The 21543-nt window shown below is 35.3% G+C and overlaps 1 protein-coding gene across 3 annotated transcripts in view; it reads left to right on the top strand.

Annotated features, from left to right (window-relative positions):
* FSTL5 (follistatin like 5) overlaps positions 1 to 21543 on the top strand; it is a 335608-nt gene that overhangs the window by 22275 nt on the left and 291790 nt on the right. For all 3 annotated transcript variants that reach the window (XM_069786239.1, XM_069786231.1, XM_069786221.1), the window contains one exon: positions 5133 to 5268. In XM_069786239.1, the coding sequence (XP_069642340.1) occupies positions 5149 to 5268 (120 nt within the window). In that variant the 5' untranslated portion in view covers positions 5133 to 5148. Of the gene's footprint in view, positions 1 to 5132; positions 5269 to 21543 lie in introns of those variants that run through there.

The following is a 21543-nucleotide window of genomic DNA, read 5'->3' as shown; positions in this document are numbered from 1 at the left end:
ATAAGTTATAAATTATTTAATATAAATGATTTTTACATAAATATAAATGCATAACATTATAAAACATAGATTATTATAATTTGTATTATAAATTATACGTACATTACGTATTTTAGAGTATGATAAATACTGGGAAAGGAATATCGAATGACAAGGAAAATACCTTGCTAAGTGCTTGGTGCATCCCTGTCTTGAATACTGTGTTAGTCTCTGATTAAATTCCTTAAAAAAATTTAATACAATGAGGAATGTACAGAGAAATAAACAGGAAAACACAGAGGTACAGATTGGTCTCTGTTTGAAGAGAGAGTAAACAAAATAAACTAATCAGATTTCCAAACATGATTATATGAATATAAAGAAGCAACACTCCTCACATTCACATTAATGTTATGGAAATTAAAATATACATAAATTAAAAAAGGAAGCAGACAAACTTAAGGAGCTGAAGTCCATCAGTGGATATTAGACAAAATGGCTAGCTGCAGTTTCTAGCTCAGGCAGTAAGTGGACTCAGGGGAATATACTAACTTGTCTGTTCTCTCTGTGTTTCTGTACTTATCCTTTAAGCATCTACCATTGGCCACCAATTTAATAATAAGCAGTTATTATACAGTATTTGCCTCTCTTTACAGTATCACAGCAGTGCTTAGTGCAATAAAGAATTGGAGCAAGGTTTTTGGAAATATAAGATACACTTTGATTAATAACTGCTTAATGACAGTTAAAAATAAACATACAGGATAAAGAACTTTTAAACATTAAAGGGGTGAAAATATAGGGTGGAACTACTTCTTGTTTCTGCAAGGGCTTAGAAATAACTTAAATAATTTTGGAAGACCAAAAGATGTCAGATGATACTCAATTGAGATCTCTAGAAAATGGCAGACTACAATGATATTAATCAACATGTAATTTTTTTATCTTGTCTTATCTTGAAATCCTTACAGGTATGTAAGAGCTGTGTTTTAATATGTGGAGCTTACAGTTACTCAAGTATGTTGCATGACCAAACACATCACTGGAGAAATGGTAAAGGTCGGGAATGTATCTGCCTGACAATCTGATTTCACAACTTTCACAGCACAAGCAAATTCACTACACTGCTTTCTGGGTGATGCCTCAGTGATGTGACAAACCCAGGAAGAAAAATATCTGTTCAATAGCATTTCACTGAAATTGTCAAATATAATTAAATAACACTTGCGTATTTCTCGGAATGTTTCTTTCAAAGCTGGTCTCTCCCTTGTCTTCTCTGGCTGTGCAGCTGCTTAATTCAGGTCCTAAGTTTCAGTTTGTGGCAAGTTCCCTGAGAGACAAAGTGAGATTAATGCCTTATTCATCTTTGATTAAGGTGTACACACCTCCCCCCTGCCCCCTTTCCAAAGTTCTCAGAAATAGATATACTGTCTGGAAGATTAAAGTAGAACTTTTTTTTCCAATTTTCCAAACTGTGATAGCAGAAAAATGCAAAAAACCTAAGTTGCTTGTACTCAAGAGCTCTATATTTGTTGAACTCTTTAAAATATTTATTAAAGTCTGTGTTAATAATGCTTAAAATCTTTGATTTTCAGCATTGTCCTATGAAACATAGTTTTGATTATAAGATTTAACTGTATTAACAATTTTTTGACCCTGAAATTCCTTAACTCCACTTATCTCCAGTTCTTGTGAAAGATATATTATTTTATATAATATCCTGCACACATAATAAAAGCTTGCTAAGTAACTGAAGTCATTTATATATTCAAATTTGATGATCTGTGAAAAAGTTTCTGACAGCTTAAAACTCAGTATGTCCACCATGAAACAAACAAAAAAATAAAAGTGAAAATAAAAGTAGTAATATAATAAAAAACTTAAAAGTAACTGCTATACAAATATGTAATTCATTAAGTTAAATACACAGAAGAATGTTATCCAAACACTGAAACATCAAATTCTGTCAGGTTATAATTAATGAATAAACAAGATCTAGATCAGTAATGCAAATCTGAGTTCAGAAATACATCATTTGGCCCCAGAGTGCACGGTATAAGCATCCTTTAAAAACAAAATTTCTGATTGTTTGATAATATAACCATTAAAAGAAATGTACAAACATCCTTTACTTACCATTTGTGCTGTACCTCCAAATAGAAATAAACAGCAAGTTATTTTAGGTATCATGAACATATACAGTTGATACCTCATTTCTTTCTGTTTGCCTATACACAGCAACAAAGTCTAGAGTTGTAATGAAGCTTTGAAAATTCTTTTTTTATTCCTTCTCTTTAATTCAACTCTTTAATGGTATAAGTCTTTCTTAAAATAAAGACTTAATAGCATTGTTTTAAGGAGAACTGTGCTTTTTGGTTGTAGTTTTAAAGTAAATAGCCACTTAAGTTATGCAATAAATTCAATAGAAAATTTATGATATTTTGAAAAAAATTTGATATTTTTATTTTTAAAAAGGCAAATAATAACTGCAGACACCCTACATACTTTGGGGATTTTAGGTGGCATCTGTCCGAAGAGCTGACTTTAATTTACATTTTAAGTGTTCATCCAAGTAACAGGCAATGAAGTCAGAAACTGAGCATGTAATAATTTTCTCTTCTTTCAGACAAGTACAAAGGAGAAGCCTTTCAAGGTCAAATAGTCTTCAAAACTATAAGGACTCTATTCTTTTATACCACATGAGGCTAAAAATATATGCAGCTTAGATGGGAGGGTGGTGGAATGTGGCTGCCCTTACTGTCTTCTGTGAAATGACTGTTCTCCAACCTAATTTTCATTGTACAGAGAGATATTCCACAAGTGCACAAAGGGGACAAAGGTTCAACTGTGCGTAGCTAGTTTTAGCATGCATAACTGCTAAACTAATCTGATTCTGACCTTGAAAGTCAACAGTAAACTATTTTCAAAAACTTTTTTTCAACAAACACAAATAAAGGGGTGTTTTCTTTGAGATTGAAAGTCAAGATTCTGATCTTTCTTCTTTCTTTTTTTTTCTTTTCTTTTTTTTTCTTCCCTTGTAATGGACTTATTGTTCCAATAACAGTGACACTGTGAACTAACACAGAGACAGTGAAGGAAAATGCCATTCCACGACATACTTTAATTCTCAGAGTTCTGAAGTAATCTTTTCTGGTGTTTCAAGTCAGTGAGCTAGATTTTTTGTAATAACCCCATAGTAAAGGTTGACCAGAACACCTGATTAGTAGTTCATTTTTGGTGGAAGTATGAGGGGAACCCAGGAAAAATTTTTCACTGTGTCACTTTTTATCACCACTTCAATATCCAGTTACAGAACAGGTGTAAAAGAACAAGCCTTAAGTTATTTATGTAAAATATCTCTCTGTAATAGAGGCTGTTGTCTTTGTTTCAAATCATTCACTGCTAAATATATTCTGCAAGAGACCTCCTAGGAGAGATACCTCTACTGTGTATATTAGAAAAGCTGGAGTACCAAAAAAGGCACTTGAACTGGGAACTGTTGGAATAAGTAGTGATAAATGACAAGAAATCTTAAATCTGATTAATAGGGAGACCCAGAAAGAGATTGGTTTTTGTGGAACAAAAGATAGATGGTGTCAAAGTAGTATGGTATATTATTCTCAAGCTTGAGTTTGAGTTAAAAGTATGAAAGCTATGCAGGCTGGTAAAAGTCAGCTGGAATGAGAATGAAACAGACAGCAACCATTAAGTGGTTTTACCAAATTTGGTAGACTAGTCCCCAGAGAAGGGTAGCAGACTTATGCAGGATTCGATTACTGAAACTGTGAAAAGAGGTAAAGCTAGAATCCATTTAGTACCTTAGACATCTCCACAGGAATTAATTCTATGCAGTCCCTGCCTTCAGGTGACTGTGAGGACTACTGCTGTATAAAGACTGATAGGAGTCAAAACCACAGTTTGTGTAACAGTATTGCCAGGAGCATGACTGTAAATGATACAGGCTAATAGGTGATCCCCAATTTGTCCACATTTTATGCTCAGCTGATTTTCTATAACAAAGGAAATGTTAGGCAAGACTTTAACATTCTGTACACACTCTGGGCTCTTGGGGCACACTTACGACATTTTGTACTTACTCATGTATATCTTTGTTCTTATTAGAGATTTCTATGTTAGCAGGGTAAGTGCATTAGAAGCAGGGTAGAAAGGGAAAAAATCAACACTGATGCGTAAGTCAGCCTGCATAGAAGTTGTTCATCTCTCTCCCATACTACAGGACTAAATAATATATACTAAACAGAATGACTTGCACATGTCTCAAAGTGATTAGGATCAGTTTTCTGTGTTGTCTGTTTAGCATGATAGTTTCAACACAGATGCTGAATATCAGTAATAAATATGGAATATCTCCAACAGGTACTGAAACCACTTAGAAAATGCACGTTTGTAGGTCCTTTAGAAACCATGTAAGGAAACTCTCATGCCGTATGTATCTATGAAATCTGTGAGTATAATTTGTTATAGGCCTTCCATATTTCTGATCTTATCTTTATGAAGTTATATCTTTGTCCAATCAAAAGCAGCTCTGACACAGATTGTCTATGATTTTTTCAGCATCTCCTGCAAGGATTTTCTCATAAATTTCAGAACATAAGTTTATCAAGGCCTTTAACATTAGAAACAGTTCTGTGCATTCTTCCAGATTGTTGTGTGTCTCCCTTTCTAATATCAGTATCTAATATCCTAATTTTAGTTCTAATGGGTCATAGCTTAATGTATCACAGTAGCTGGATAATGTAGGACAAGCTCATCAAACCAGTCCAGTTTTGTCTGGAAAAATCAAGTTTTTTGTTCATTCAAATAGAAAGTAATTTTTTGGTAACCTGGTTTAAAATATACCAGAACATTGCAATCAGCACAAACTAGGTTGTTACGATGACTGCAGGATGACAAACTTACAGACAGAGTGCAGATGAAAATGGACAAGATCTGTAACTGTGCATAATTGTATGCTGAACTGCTACCTTTTTTTTTCTTTTTCTTTTTGCTGTTGTGCCAGATGGATTACCTTGTTTCAACTATATTTATTCAAGTCCACAAATGGAATATCAATATTGTAAACTTTTATGATATAACTTGTGCCAAAATAATATTGCAGTCTGTCACTGAACATTTACATTTTATTTTGACAGAAACAGACCTGTAAAGATGTTTATGTGGTGGTCAGCTGTTTTACTTGGATGCATTTTGCTGGGAGCAGACGGGTGGCCAGCCAAGGAAGGATACGACTTTAGGTCCTATCAGCCCCTAGTAAGATTACGCCACAAGGTACAGTTTATTCTCTAGCACTTCTGGTTTTTCTTTTCTGACCAAGGGATAAATTACACACCAGCCTTGTCTTGTTTGTGTTTATTGGAGTAATGTTCAGAAATTAACTTTTCCATAACAACACCTGCAAAAATATAGACTTGATTTGACAAGCAAACAGGAGCTGTTTTGATTTGAAAGCCCAGAAATCTTTCAAAGATAGTGAGCTAAGCTCTGTTCTAGTTTCACAAACTAGAGATTATGTGTATCAACAGAAACTCAGAGAGAGAGCCAGGAGAGGCTGCCTCTTAAAGCAACTGTCAGCATCTGCTTAAGGCAACAACATGTCCCAGTACTCACTGGATTTCAGACCAAGCAGCAACCAGGGGAACTGCCTGTCAGAGCAGCATGGTGTTGAAGTTAATTGATCAACAAAAATCTTCCCTGCGTGAGGTAGATATTCACAGTGTTCACTGAATTTAGGAGTTTTGAACTGTGGCATAATGCAGATGTTTCTTGAGATACTGGGTTTCCTAGCTTCAAGCACTATATACCATTCAAATTTTGCCCACCTGCTACACCTTTGTCATGAATCCAGGAGTCCCAAAACAGTTCTCAGCTAACAAATCCTGCCCTTCTTCTGGTAGCTAAAAGGGAAAATGCTGTGATGGTTCTCTATAACAAGGAAAAGGGCTGTAATATCTCCATGGGCTGTCTGAAGCTAGCACAGATCTGATCAACTTCTTAGTTTCTTCTTGGGGTGGTAGTCATGGGAGCAACATCTGAGGACCCATAAGGCCTACAATCAGGCCAACAAAGATGATAAAAAAACTTCTTTTTCCCCTTCTTCTGAATCTGGGTGCTTCAACTAGAAAGCCTGAATTACAGTCAGAAACTCTAAATGTTAGTTTCTATTAATATTTGAAGATCTGGCTAGTTTAATTTCTCAATTTTTTTTATAAAATATGAAAGCTCTTTCTTCTTGGTCCTCAGTTTGAAAAAAATCATCAAATATCATGTGATTCTTTCTCAGCATATAAGGAGGAAGAACTGATAACTGAGTTCTCAAACAAGCAAAATATTTGCTTATTAGCTAATTATTGTATAGTATTTAGGTTAAATATAGAAAGTTTCTAACAGATGGAAAATAAAATATTAAAATTTACATTTAATTATAAAATTGTGCATCCTCTAGGGAATGTTGTTCAATCAGAATAAAGAATGCTTCAGGCCCCAGCCAAATAAATACATAACTGTAAAAGCACACAGGTGTTTATACTGAGTATTTTGCAAAATCAGAAACTTTGTCTCATCAGTTTACTTCCATTTGTCAACTTTAAACAAAATACAGAAAAATAGCACAAGAAAAATACTTTGAAATCTAGAAGGAATGAGAGAGACTAGTAATGAAACTGTGGAAAGAACCACATGAGAGAGAAAGAACACGTACCAAAAAACCCCAAAACATAACCATGAAGAATGTCAGAAGAAGCAGGGGCAGGACATGAGGTATAATGAACATCATTTCTGAGATTTAGATGGTCTCTGACATCAGTGATTGTATGTGGAACTCACAGTATGTTGCTGTTCCTTAATAATACTTCTAATCCTCTGATAACTCTCATATAATACTTGGAATAGGCCATCATAAACATGTCAAGTTTAATATTGGGGAGATCACACATACACATATGCCTGTGTCTGCATATACATATATATACATATGAAAGGTAGAGAGACTTTTCCTCTATTTTTCATTCCTTAGATATCTTTGAAAAACATAAAAAAATATGCATATATACAGAACAGAAGCAAATGGCACATTCTGTAAATAGATTTTGTATTTTTAAAAGAAGATAAAGCTTAAAGGGAAAGAAAATGAATGCTAGGAAAAATATAAAGAAAAGGAAAAAGAATAATGAAAACATGATATAAAAATTTATTCTGAAAAACAAAGAAAACATGGTGGGGGTTTTTTCTAGGCAATATGTCTAGATAAAAAAATGGTTTAGTTTATAGTTCAGCTTTTGTTATTATGGATATGTTTAGTATAAAAAACCTAGGAATGAAAAACTTTTCTAAAGTCAATTTTTAAAACCAGTTCTGGCACAGATACACATATTCAAAACATGTAAATAATATGGTAAAGGAGACTTTCTGCTTCAATCAAACACTTAATGTATCAAGTGCTTAGATTAAGTTATGCAAGTAGAATACTTATTGCAAACAGAAGATAATATCGGCAGTCATATTTGCTTTGATCAAGCAATATATATGCAAGTTTATGATTGCAAACTTTAAAAAAAAAAAAAAGTAATTGATCTTGTTCTAATAAAGAGGAATTTATCCAATTCGGATGGTAGTCCAACCAGAGCAACTCTGAATGTCAGACTGCAGGTAAAAACAATTGTGGTGGTACTTAGGTATTATCTTGAAAAACTAATTGTGTTCATGGTGAGAACAGGCATTCATACTGTAAAGGTTTTGTTGTTGTAAAAGGGATTATGAATAAATTCAGCTCTTCATGCACAGAAATTACAAGTAGGCATTTAGTCTGAATGCATGAAAATCTGAATGCATAAAAAAAGCATGCATAAGGAAAAAACCTTATAAATAAGGAAAAACTTTATGCATAAGAAAACACTTTTTTACTGGGAGTGTGATTGAGCACTGGAACAGATTGCCCAGAGAGCCTGTGGAATCTCCATCCTTGAAGATATTCAAAAGCTGTCTGGACATGGTCCTGGACAACCTGCTGTAGGTGACTGTGCTTGAGCAGGGAGGTTGAACAAGGTGACCTCCAGAGGTCCCTTCCAACTTCAACCATTCTGTGATTCATTATAATACATAATTAAAATTACATGTAACAAACTATAATTATTTTTAATTTTTATTACAATTTATATATTGAACCTCATAGTTGTGAGATTTTACTGATGAAACTTAAAAAGGCTTGAAGAGATTTTCAGAAAAACGTTTTAGAGAAAAAAAATTTTTTACAAAGTCTTTAAAAAAAGATTTACAAAATGTTTTTAGAAACTCTGAATGTCATGATAGCGAAAAAGAGACAATATTCCTTAATCCACTGCTTTAACAGGTTGATAGCAAAATGTGTGATGAATTAAATTGAGAAGTTCTTCATGTTTTGATAACAAATATTTGTAGAACAAATTTGGTTGGTACATTTTTCAAAACTTTTTGCAATCATTTTACTTAGGAAAACATTGATATTACCTATCTTTGTACTGTCCCTTAGCCCTCCTTCCAACTTCCAAAACCCCTCTACATCTTCAATAGGTAATGAAGCCACCTCTCTTGAATGATATTTATCATTTACCTGCAACAAATAATTCAATTTGCATAACTTGAGACAGTTGAAATGTTCAATCTGTTTCAAAGGGCTACCAGTACGTATCATGTTTTATTAACTGTTTTATACATCATTTATCCACATCTTCACCCCACTGTTCACATACAAGGCTGTTTAGCCTGTAGCTTTTTATTAATTTTCAGGCCCAAGGAGTATGTAGTTTGGTTGTTTGGTAAGTTTATGTTGGGATGTGATTCAGAACTCTGTGGTTCCTCATATCCTGGTTTGCAGAGGAAAGCAAGCCATGCAGGTAGATCACTAGGAAGTTCCAGCACATTGTGCTAGGTAAGTCACCTGGCTCTTTAGGGAGCTCTAAAAAATTACCTAAAGCTCCAGTTTAGACATTAGAGAATCTTCCAATTAAGAGATTGCCTTCATGAGTTTTTGGAGTTCTGTGTGTACCTACGTTGCATTCAAAAAAAGACTATGAACATACATTTTTCCAGTAACAGAATATTCCAATAAGTGATTATCCTCCTCCACTGATGGCATTATCTGTGTTCTCGGTTTCCATACATTTTGGGGGGGGAGTGGTGTTAGATTATTTATCATAGATTAAATATGTGGACAGATACTTTAACAATTATATGGGGATATCTCATGCTACTTTAGATAGAATAGAATATATAGCTGATTTAATTCTCGTGCCTCAGTTGTGTGGAACTCATATCCTTCTTCATTGGTGCAAATAACTAGGAGAATTGGTAGTATTGATAGAAATTTTCAGTGCTGCAATGTGTGAGAGCCTGTATTCAGTTTTTCCTTAGAAGGTAATTGTGCTGCATTTAAGAAATCAGCATTTTCACTGGCAATTGAAACCACTATTTTTTAGTCTCCAATATTACATTTTTTTGTTAAAAGTGTGCAGAAAATCATAGTAAAATATGCTTTAAGTATATAGATAACTAACTTCTGAGTCTGGATTGCAAGATTTCCTTGGCTAATGTCAGAGCAGTCTGAAGTTGCCATATTTTGATGATAACCAAAAGTTAGATCTAATGCTGTGGATATTGCCGATTTCCCAACTTTGCTCTTTATATCCTTTAAATATGCAGCGATTTCTTACTGTGTAGAATTTTTTTTGTGTGTATTTAACTTGATCTATAGGAATTAACAGACTATTCTTCAGCAGACTTTCTAATTTATCATAGGCTGTATTAATGAAAAGTTTCCACTTTGAACAGTTTTCTAATTTTATTACACATTAGTTGGAACTGCTCTAGTATTATGGTGGAATTTTTAATATCCAGTAGCTAAGATGAGCTGCTGACTTTCAAGCATTAGGTTTATTTTTCTGTAAATTTTCCAACAGAAAATCTGCAATAATTTATAAAATGTAAGTCTAAGAGCTTGCAGCAGTTCATGCTTAAATTATAATTATGTCCCAAACTAGAATTATAATAATCATTATCATGGCCACGAAGATCAAATGTTTGACTGTATTGTTTATATATGAAATAGTCAAAACCAGGAAGAGATAAGTTGGCTTGAACTAGAACAGAGAAAGGGTATTACAAAGAACTCCTGAAAATTTTATTTTCAGTCTTCTTCCATTGTTAAACTGCCATGGCTTACGCTTACATGGTTATGCTAAAACATATTAGGATATGTGTGAATAGCATGTGAATTTCCTGTTATGCCACTTCTTGGTTCTTCATTTGTCAAAACACTGGAAAAGTTTGTAAGGGACTTTCCATTTGGGAGTCTTTTTGCGTTCCTGCTGAAGTATCGCAAGAAATTTGTTAATACCTAGGTTCCTACCTGAAATCATTAGGAAGTATTTCCAGCATCCTAATGAATTTTCCTCTTGTAATTTGCACAGCTCTGACAGAGCGCAATGTTTCTGCAATGTCTTCAGTGAAAAAGTGTATGCTCTGAGATTTCCAGGTACACAGGCAGGCAGCAGCCAACAGAATGCTGACTGTTGGTTTCTGATTCTCTGTAAGAGGCTAAGAAATATGGAATATAGCCTGTACATTCATATGCATATTCTAAAGCATGCCAACTCTGTGTATCTAACACATGCATGCACAACCCTCCTCTGCAAGCCAGGTGATTCACATGGTTTAGCAGGGAGTAATATTAAAAACAGTGCCTCATTGTGAAAGGTACCATTCTGGTTAGGGAGTTGTTTGGTTTTAGTCTCAAGGGACAAGCAGTGAAGATTGCTAATTTAGTCATCATCACGTGCATACCTTTTACTTAGGCCTAGTTCCGACTTTATGGAGTTAAGACCATGATATTCATTATAGTCAGGGTTGTAATACCTAACTAGGAGGAAGCACTGGCTCAGCAGAGTGGGTAGGGGTAGGACGAGCAAACAGTCAGGGCAATCTGGGTAAAGGAGAGAGGGAAGAATTGAGGAAGTTTGGAATTTGGTCTGGGCCTGGGCATGAGCTTCAGTCAGGAAAGAGCTTTTTGTACAACTGAGCAGGTGGGTACAGAGGGTACAGCAAAGGGGACATGCTTTGTTTTTAACAGCTTTCATGGACATCTTCTAACAACTGATTTTGCTGTATTGATTCAAACTCTTTCCAGCCTTGTCCTTATTTTGTCTTGTTTTACCAAAGGGCTAATGCGATCTGAGTCAGACGTGCAACAGCCACTCCTGTCTGTGTTACCTCTCCAGATTGAAATATTTCTTTTAACTTCCTGTGAAAAAATAACCTCTTTCCCTTTTTCTTTCTCCCTCCCTCCTTACTGTTGCTGTTTGCTGTTAAATTAGGCAGTTCAACTGATTCTCATTAATTTAGGCCTCAGGATTAGGTCAGTTCAGAGCTGGTTGTGTTAGATTAGAATTAGGCCCAGTTTAGAGGTGTTTAGGCAATGACTTCGAATGAATGAAACAAAGCAAGAGAAAAACACATAGTGGCATAAACATGCTCTCCCAGTTTATTAAAGACAAATATGAACGTATAAGCACAAAGCATGGAATACATGCTCTGCATTTAGGTTTTCGCCCAAAAGTTATAGAATGTTCTCCCTCAACTAATAGCACGTTCTGTGTTATAATAAAACACCTGTAAAATACAGACAGGCTGAGTGTTCGATGGTTTAATTTTCATTTAGGGTATCATAGCCAAGAAAGAAATACACAGAAAGTAGTACTTCAGGATTCAAAAATAGCCTGAGCTTTCCTTGTATGGCCTGGTCTCCAAACAACCTGAAGTTTATAGTTCACGGTGTTTATCTGGAAAGTCTAAACACCTGCAGGATCTGAGAAATCATAAAATTTGATCCTCTAAAATCCTGCATCCGAGAGAGAGAGAGGGTAAAAAAAAAATCTATTGCACTAAGATGCAGCAGTGAATTCTGAGAACTAAGAACAGAGCTTTTCCTGAGCATGTCAATGCTGCTCTCAGCTCTAAGGTAACAAGAGAATTTTCTTCCTTCTGAGGCTCCCTGAACACAGTATCTATGTCCTATGCAAATTGCAGGATTTGATTTAAGTAACAAGACTCACTTTTTTTTTTTTTCCCCCCCTTAATAATTTGACTAACTGTAGTCAAGAAGTCTTGTGAAACTTTTTTTATTTTATTTTGCTTTTCTCAGGGAGAGGGAGTATGTTCTGCATTCTAATCTGCTTTTTCCTGTGGGCAACAGCATTCAAAAGGCTTGGCTAATTTTTTTTTTAAGTCCCATTACAATCATTGTATATTAATAAACTGATATCAATTAAACATGTTATTTTTGCTCTCTCTCACTACATGCTCAAAGCATTTTTTGAAAAAGTCTTAGGAAAGTTGCCTGTAAAATCTCTCTGTAAAATTTCTTCAATAGTCCTTCTTCCAACGAGTCATTCATTGTGGAGGGCGAAAAGGGATGTCAAAGTATGGAATTAAGGCAAGCGTGAAGTTCTTCTTCATGCTGCTTGCTGATGCTTCCATTGCTAACTCATTAGCAACACCTCGCTATAAACTTAGTCAATTCCATGGGGCTAGTGAGGGAGAAAAGGTACATCTTTACTATTGCACTGAACCTCTTGCTGTACCTATCTTTTGTGTTCCTGTTACTGAAAATCACCACTGTGGAAAATATTAATCTCAACCAATTATTTTAAGGCATGATGAGATCCACATGTATTATCTACCTTTGATTACCATTGCCCTTTTAATTTCACGTGTCAGCTTGGCAACAAAGAATAAAATATAAAGTAGTGGTATATGGTGGTAGTGTAATTATCTCCTACAGTACTCAGCTTGGCCGCCTCACATTGCTTTCTAGGAAGAGGATTTCCAGTTAGCCTCTGAATAGGTAAGACAATGGATTTTGGGCTTTTCTGCTGTTTGGGAGTTGATGCAAACACAGTCTATACCAGCTATCATTTTGGATTCTTGATTAGTATGTTTTTTCATATTCTATTCCAATGGCAAATCATCATCACAAATTGCAATCACGGTAGTAGCAAAACAAAACCAGAAGAGATTTGTTTTATATATTACTGGGGATGCTTTGCTCCTGCTTAAATTTGTGCAGTTTGGATTTCTAAGATCAGGAAGGAGGTCAGATTCTTGACATGTATGTTGCTACATAAGTTTATGAGATACAGCTCTTTTCCATGCCTTCCTTGCTGTCTCTTATTCTTCAGATCCTCAAGACTACTCTGTATATAGTTCAATCTCTCTTAATTTTTTTTTCTATCAGCCAAATGTTTTATTTTATTCTTTTCTTTTCCAGTGCTTCTTTTTCTCAGTCTTTTTTCCCAAGGGTTTGATACCTATTTTCATTACCTAGAAGACGTAGACTTTTGTTATCTTTATTAACCTTTGTTATCTTGGTTTGTTAAAATGAAAGTCATATCCTGTAGCATACACAGTGCTTATAATGTAAAAATTATATGCAAAAATCAATATACAAATATTATTAAATAATGAACATGGTGTATAATAGTTTTATTGGTGTGCAGACAAACTGGGATGTACCCCAGCCTCATTTTTTAACTAAATAACGATCCATTTAGTTTATGGTTCATTTTTTCACCTTTCTGGTTTTAATTAGCTATTGAAATTCTGTTTTTAAATGAAAATAATTAAGTACTTTAAACATTTGTTTTAAACGTCAGTATACTGTGCATCTATACAGTGATATATTCCCAAGTGAGTACATGCAGCATTGACGTATAGCAATAATGTTTTGTAAGAAAACTGTTAATTACATTGGGCTTGAGTATAAAATTAAAGTACAATATTTGTTTACAATTAGACTAATTTTAAATTGGCTGCAATTAGATTGACTAAATATTTTGTCTTACATCCATGTCTCTTTTCAATATCTATATTTTAAAACTTCCTTAAGACTTTCAGTCCTATACTTTGTGTGGTAGAAAACCAAGTTCAGAAAAAATGACCTCTTTTTAACACTAAGAAAATATCTCGCTAGTTTTAACTCTTTCTTCTTCATTAGTTAATTTGTCCTAATTATTTTTTCAGTAGTAATTTTGAGCTGTGATAATTTTACTGAGAACGTGATGTGCAGTGGGAGCACAAATCTGGTAATTTTTTTTGATAAAACCATATTTGATGAAATGCTACTATACCTTTTTTTTTAATTATTTTTGCTTTTACAATATCAATTGTCCTGATCTCATGTTACCAGGATGTTATGTTAAACAACCCATCTGTACTTCATGTGAACCATGGCTTTTGTTTTCTTGCAGTAACAGTATTTGCTATCACAATATGTAAGCTATTTCTCTAGCATTTATTTTCCTGATCAGTTTAAATTTTTTCATTTGAAAGCTTTGCAAAGGAGCCATGGTAAGAAACACAGATCTGTGTTTATGTGTATTAGGTTTAGGTATATTTGATTTAGCTTTCTTCAGAAGCCTTTCCTTTTGAGAGTTTTGTAACTGGAAAACTCTGTGACTTTATCTCCATTGTTTATAAAGCAAAATATCAGTAGGAAAGTCTCACTGACTTCTGTCCTCCTACCTTGTGGACCTTAGTTACTGAAGTATTCTATGCTCACCTTAAAATGCCTCCAGTTCTGGGTGGGGTGATTCTGTGTAGATTACAACAGTTGTCATGACATCTTAGTTCTACTCTTCCTCTTTCATATTTCCTGGTGGGATCATATAAGTAGTGCAGCTCAGGGCATTCTATTTGTTTCTGATAACTGATTCCATGGTAAATCTTACCAGAGAAGAACACTACATCCATCAGTGTGCTCAAATACCTTTAACCAGGAGATAAGGGAATGTGATGTATTTTCCATAAATAAATAAATAAAACCAAACAGCAGCAGCAGCAACAGCAACAAAAAACCAACCCTAACCAACCAAAACAAAACAACTTGCAAAAAAACCCAACCACAAAACACTGGTTTTATTTGCCTTTCAAATAATGGGGCTAAGCATTAAGATACCCATTGAAAACGTTAAAGGTTTTGGTAGCTCTGCTCAGGCCTGACACACAAAGAAAATGGAGAATCTAATAATAGCTTAATTAAAAGATGTCTTAATTATTTCTATTTGGTTGTTATGCATTGATATGACTATGCTTAAATGCTTTTACAAACATGGAAGGTTAAAGCCTAAATCATAAAAGTCAAAACAAAGATCTCCTAAACTTTAATAATTAAAATAAGTTACTATTTGACCTTGTTGAAAGTGATGCAAGAAATGAGCAAGAGATTATTGTTTCACTTTACATGTCTTCTTAGCTCTTTGGCATTTTTAAGTTTTCATTTAATGTAGTCTATTAACTATGCTACATTTATACTGTTCATATAAATGAACATGTAATGTATGAAAAATGCAGTGTATGAACAGTACATTTATATGAACTAAGTATAATAGTAATAAATATTTCTTTAACATTGCATGATATTAATAACATCTGCTTAATGTTCATTGTTAATTCTATCAAATAACTTCTTGCAATTGAATTCCCGTACTCAATGCTTTGTAATAAAATATTTATTTGAAATAAGAAAAATCTAACAAGCTTATTCCTTCTATGTCCCTTCTTCCTATGGAAACAATCCAAACCGAGGTCTATCACTCTCCTGAGGCAACAGCACAATCTTCCCTTCTCTAGAGTGGTTCACGGAAATGCTATTAATTTCTATTACTCTTACCTGAGGATTATACTCATACATCAATACAAGTAATACAGAATTAATATTACATTATCTTAATAGAATTTATTCAACTTTGTTGGTATATCTAACATTATTTGGTGTTACATTATTTGATGTAACAATTCCACTGGATAAAAAAGTACGTTAAAATTAATAGTAACTACTCTATTACGATAAGCTGATCCTAAAAATGTGAAAGACCAATCCCACTGTGTCGATGCGGAAGTCACGGACACTGCACACAATCAATATGATTAAAGCAGATGCCAATTTATTGCCCAAATAGCTTGGTTTATATAAGTATTTTAGTTCCTGCTCATGCGTAAGCCATCTGTTGATTGGTTAACATGTGCTGTCCACGTGCCTAAAACAATAATTTGATAGGATAAGGCCTTCTGATCACGCGAATGGTTCCCCCCACCTGTAACTTGTCTTGTGTCCTGCTTTCAGTCACGTAGGCCCAACTTTGTTCAGCATTTTGTGCTTATTTCATCAAACTTTTGTAGCAACAGTTAGCCTTGTTCTACTTTTCGTGCTCGCTTCATCAGATTTGTAGCAACAGTTAATCTTCACCATGTCCTTGAGGCCTGCTGCCTGCAGAGGCCTCTGGCTCCATTGTGCCTGGATTGTTCACTATATGTCCATTGTTTTCTAAATATCCCACACCACTGCAATTGATAGTTTGTGGGGTTTTTTTTAAGGTCTGAGAAACCATTGCATTAGCTAGTCTGACTTTCCATATAAAGGTCTCCCAGTTATTTCTGTATTCCTTCATTCCTCCTGTAACTGGGGCACTGAGTAAAGCATGCCCTCCAAAAAAATTATTGAGTCTTCAAATACTTCCTATACCTTACTATTTTCAAATTATTTTCCTTGATGGTATATTATTAACAATTAGTAAAGAACAGAGTTTATTATCTGGGTACATCTGTCTTCTCCTTGCAGTGACTACTTCCTGATATCTACTCCATCATTAGATAGAATGCAATGAAAGTCTTTGGTTTCATACAAGGCAATGTTTGCAAGACATTATTCATAGTTTATCATTAAAAACAAACCCTATTTTAGCTGTGTCTACTAGTATCAGTCTAGGGCAGGGAAGAAAAATAGATGTCTTTTTTTATATATATAAAGAAGGAAATATAATTTAAAAATACAATATTATCAATTAGATTAGGACTTCAAATGTTTACTGAATTGTTTTTTCAGCTCTCTGCACTTTTTTTTCTTTTTTTTTCAAAGCTACTTGCTTCCAGCATGAACTCCAAGAGGAAATAACTAAAAGCTTTACAATACATTGCCTACTTCATAGTGAGGAGACTGTAACCAATTGTTGGTATATCTGTAGTGTATATAGCTTTACTTCATAATTAATTTTGAAAACTTAGTTTAAATTCAAGAATCAAATGCTGAGCTAATTTTGAATTTTCTAGGATTCAATAGAAAAAAAAATATCATCTTAATTTTACTTTCTATTTCCTAAATGTCACATGGTGGGTAATATGGCATAACTTTTCATCAAATCTCTGGTTAAAATGAATGTATTCCTCAAATATAGAGTTGAACACTTTTCAAAAGGGCAGGTGCAACTGATTAATACTCATATCATGAACTTCTCTTTCCCTTTGCAACACTAGCTTATCTGCATCCATAAAATGAATGGTAGAAACAAAATATTATTCTTTGAAATTTTGTAGCATATTGGTTTTAATCAATACTGGTAGATATACTACAGTTTTACCCATAATTATGTCCTAACACAGACTAAATATTACTTGCAATCCTGGATTGTAAGAAGGTAATTGATGTTGACGCTCTCACGTCTATACTCTCTAATCGTCATTCTTCCTGCAGATTTTCTTTTATCTAGATAAAAATTTGCAGAGAGGAAAAATAAGATTTGAATGAGCCTCAGACAGGCTGAATAATAAAATGCAATGCACATTATGTGGTTTTTAGAAAATTACACTTCAGAAAATTACACTTAAAAACATCTCTGAAATGTAAAAAAAACCCCGAAAAACAACAAAACCCCACCCCCCAAAAACCCCCAAAAACCAAAACAAAAAAACACAACACAACCCTAAAAAATGAATAGGGGTTTTAGGCAAATTACTTCCATTAATGTCCGTGGGAATTGTGCAGCTAAGATCCATCTGTAGTGTTTTTTTGGGAGGAAAAAAAAATAACACTATATTGTCAGGACACTTAACACTTTTCAGTAATTGTGAGAGTACCTGGAGTTTTTAGGAGCTGCATGAGGGGAAAGATAATAGAATAACCATTAAATACTGTCCCTTAGAACTTCCAGTGATAACTCAGTATGCTAAAATATTACCTCTTGGAAATCTCTCTCCCCCTTCTTTGTCTCCTCAAATCTGGAGTGTCCTCAGAGAATTTCAAAATAAATATATACGCTGAATATGATTAGCTTATGAGCTATATAAGTATATTCATCATTGGTGACCGGTCACAAGTGGTGTTCCCCAGGGCTCAGTATTAGCGCCAGTTCTCTTTAATATCTTTATCAATAATCTGGATGAGGGGATTGAGTGCACCCTCTGTAAGTTTGTGGATGACACCAAGTTGGGAGGCAGGGTTGATATGCACAAGGGTGGGAAGGCTCTACAGAGGGATCTGGACAGGCTGGATCATTGGGCCAAGGCCAATTGTATGAGGTTCAATAAGGCCAAGTGCTGGGTCCTGCACTTGGGTCACAGCAACCCCATGCAGTGCTACAGGCTTGGGGAAGAGTGGCTGGAAAGCTGCCCAGCAGAAAAAGACCTGGGGGTCCTGGTCGACAGCCAGCTGAATATGAGCCAGCAGTGTGCCCAGGTGGCCAAGAAGGCCAATGGCATCCTGGCCTGTATCAGAAATAGTGTGGCCAGCAGGAGCAGGGAGGTGATTGTTCCCCCATACTGGGCACTGGTGAGGCCGCACCTCGAGTACTGTGTTCAGTTTTGGGCCCCTCACGACAGGAAAGACATTGAGGTGCTGGAGTGTGTCCAGAGAAGGGCAACCAAGTTGGTGAGGGGCCTGGAGCACAAGTCTTATGAGGAGCAGCTGAGGGAACTGGGGTTGTTTAGTCTGGAGAAAAGGAGGCTGAGGGGAGACCTTATAGCTCTCTACAACTATCTGAAAGGAGGTTGTAGTGAGGTGGGTGTGCTGGTCTCTTCTGTCAGGTGGCTGGTGATAGGACGAGAGGAAATGGCCTCAAATTGCACCAGGGGAGGTTTAGGTTGGATATTAGAAAAAAATTTCTTTACTGAAAGAGTTGTCAGGAATTGGAACAGGCTGCCCAGGGAAGTAGTCGAGTCACCATCCCTGGAGGTGTTCAAAAAACACATAGGGCATTTCAGGACATGGTTTAATGGGCATGGTGCTGTTGAGTTGACAGTTGGACTCGTTGATCTTAAAGGTCTTTTCCAACCTAAATGATTCTATGATTCTATCTACAGCACCTTATCAACCGTCCTGTGTTATTTCTTTCTTTGTAGCCTGGAAGAAAGTATGTCTTATGCTGTCTATACATGAGAAAGTAATTCTACACTGAACGTCTGAGCATTTAAAGTTTAATTCAAAATATGCACAAATAGCAGTAATCTACTTCTGTGTAGCCATCATTTATGTAGCATTCGTAGCTCCTCCAACTTCACTAAGGAGACTGGTAGCCTGGATTTGACTACATAAATTGGCTTGTACAATCTTCAGTTTATAAGCTGGTTTTGGTTGTAGTGGGACGTGTCTCAGTGCAAAAGTATATACTTCTTTCACTGCTTACACCATGCATTAAGTGTTTCAATGATGAAAGCATTATAAAAACAGCAACACTGCACAGCCATATAAAATTGGTAGAACTTTTTTCGTCACGTGCAATGAAACTGCTTATAAATTTCACATGGATTTGGTCTGTCATCAAAGAACAAAGTATGAAGTCATCATATTAAAGAAGCTATAGTTACGTTGTGTTTCTGTAAGAGTGAGCTGCCTAAAAAATTTACCCAGAGTAAGCTTCTATGTATGTTCTGTTGATTTGTTGGTTTGGGTTTTTTTTTTCCTTATTTAGGTCAGAACTGTGGCCAGTTGTTTTAGGACAATTGTCCTAATGAAAGCAGTGTGTGTATAGAAGGGTAACAGCCCGTGGAAGAATTGATCCTTAAAGTCAACATGAAGATTTTGTCTGATTTTTCCATTTTAAAAAAGACAGGATTTGGAAAACAGGCCCTTCTCTGCTTCAGTAAAATGAAGGAAACACTGTATTTGGCCTTTGCCTACTGATTTATTTGGCCCGTAGAATCCTTAAGATTTCTCTTGGACAAGATCTTACATCAGAAATAAAAGGACAATAGAAAACTTTACAGTCCTACTAAAAAGTAATGATTTAGTGAAATGAGAATCCTTGAACTTAAAGATAAGGTAAAAATCAAAACTACATCTCAGCTTCTTTTCAACTGCAATAGTAATTAGGGCACATAGGCCTAACTCTAGGGTGCTTATTTCTTTTGGGAGCTACCTGCAGCCTGCAGCCCACTGTGTTTTACTCTAGGCAGCAGTTTTAGGAAATGCATCCACATGAATCATGAACAATTTTAACAGAAAAATTGTTGCTTTTAAAATGCATTAATCTTTCTCTCTCTGCCTATTTTGGAAAAGAAGTATTATTTTGTAGAATGTAATACGTGGTGTATACATTTGGTGTATACAATGTTACTGTGACAATAGCATGAAGCTACTTCAAGTCAGTTGGTACAGAAGAACATTAGGAGTTAGACTGTAACTTTAGGCCAGAGCAATTGTTTTGCCTTGAGGACAAAGGCTTTGTCTGCTCTGCTTTACATGGTCCAAGGCTGCCTTTAAGACTGGTATGTGCCTTACCAACACATGTAGGTGATTTGTTTCAATGCACAGTCAGACATGCCTAAATAGAAAAACTGTGGATTAGCCTTTGTGTAGAACTTCTGTGGATGGAAGAAAGTGCATGCTTTGTTGAAGCCTGGTCTGGAGATAGTTTTCCTTAAAAGTATATAGGCATAGACAAGATGATGTGGAACTTTGGCATATCTTTATTTCCTCTCTGCTTCCCCTTTGCTTTGAGGGGTTGTAATTTCCTGCGTGCAGAGGAACAACTGCTTCATACTCCCCTTCCTGGGTTTGCCATGATTGTTCTTCATATTCCTCAGGGATCTAAGTCAGCAAACCAAGAACCAAATCAGCTGATTTCACAGTTCCCCCCACCCCTACCTCTGTGGTTGGGTTTTTTGTTGTTTTGTTTTTAATGAAACAAATCTTTCACTCTTGTATCTAGGTTTCCCAAATACTGTTGGGTCTCTTCCATAAGACTTCTTCAAGTTTCCTCCAGAAGCCTGTAAGGCTTACTCTAAGACTGCAATATCTAGTAATACGTAATCCTGGGAATGTCATTAATTCTGAAAACTTCCAACAGCTTTATACTTTTCCTTATTTCTGCCTAGCCACCTTGGTCTGCATCTTGTTTCCTTCACACAGTCTTATATTCATGTGATGCATTAATTGATACAAGAACAACCCGTGGCATATTATTTTCCCAGAAGTTGCTGCCATAAATGGTGGCAATCTCTAACAAGACTGAGCTGTGTGTGCAGAATACCAGTGCAAGAATCCTGTTGTAAATATTAAATTACGAAGCTTTCTGTGGTAGTGTTCTGACAAGAACAACAGGAAAATGGATCACTTTTTGCTCATTCTTTCTTCCTTACTGTAGTAAGCAAGGCCCTGCTTACTGCTACTTAACAGAATAGCTTTACAACTATAAATGTTGCTTCTGCTTTGCATCATTTTTAGTTTAAATTGCAGTTGTACTGCAGTTG

This window comes from Haliaeetus albicilla, chromosome 1 (assembly GCF_947461875.1).
Source record: "Haliaeetus albicilla chromosome 1, bHalAlb1.1, whole genome shotgun sequence".
NCBI classification, from domain to species: domain Eukaryota; kingdom Metazoa; phylum Chordata; class Aves; order Accipitriformes; family Accipitridae; genus Haliaeetus; species Haliaeetus albicilla.
Note: the sequence above shows the minus strand (reverse complement) of the source record. Positions and strands in the feature narration are given on the sequence as shown.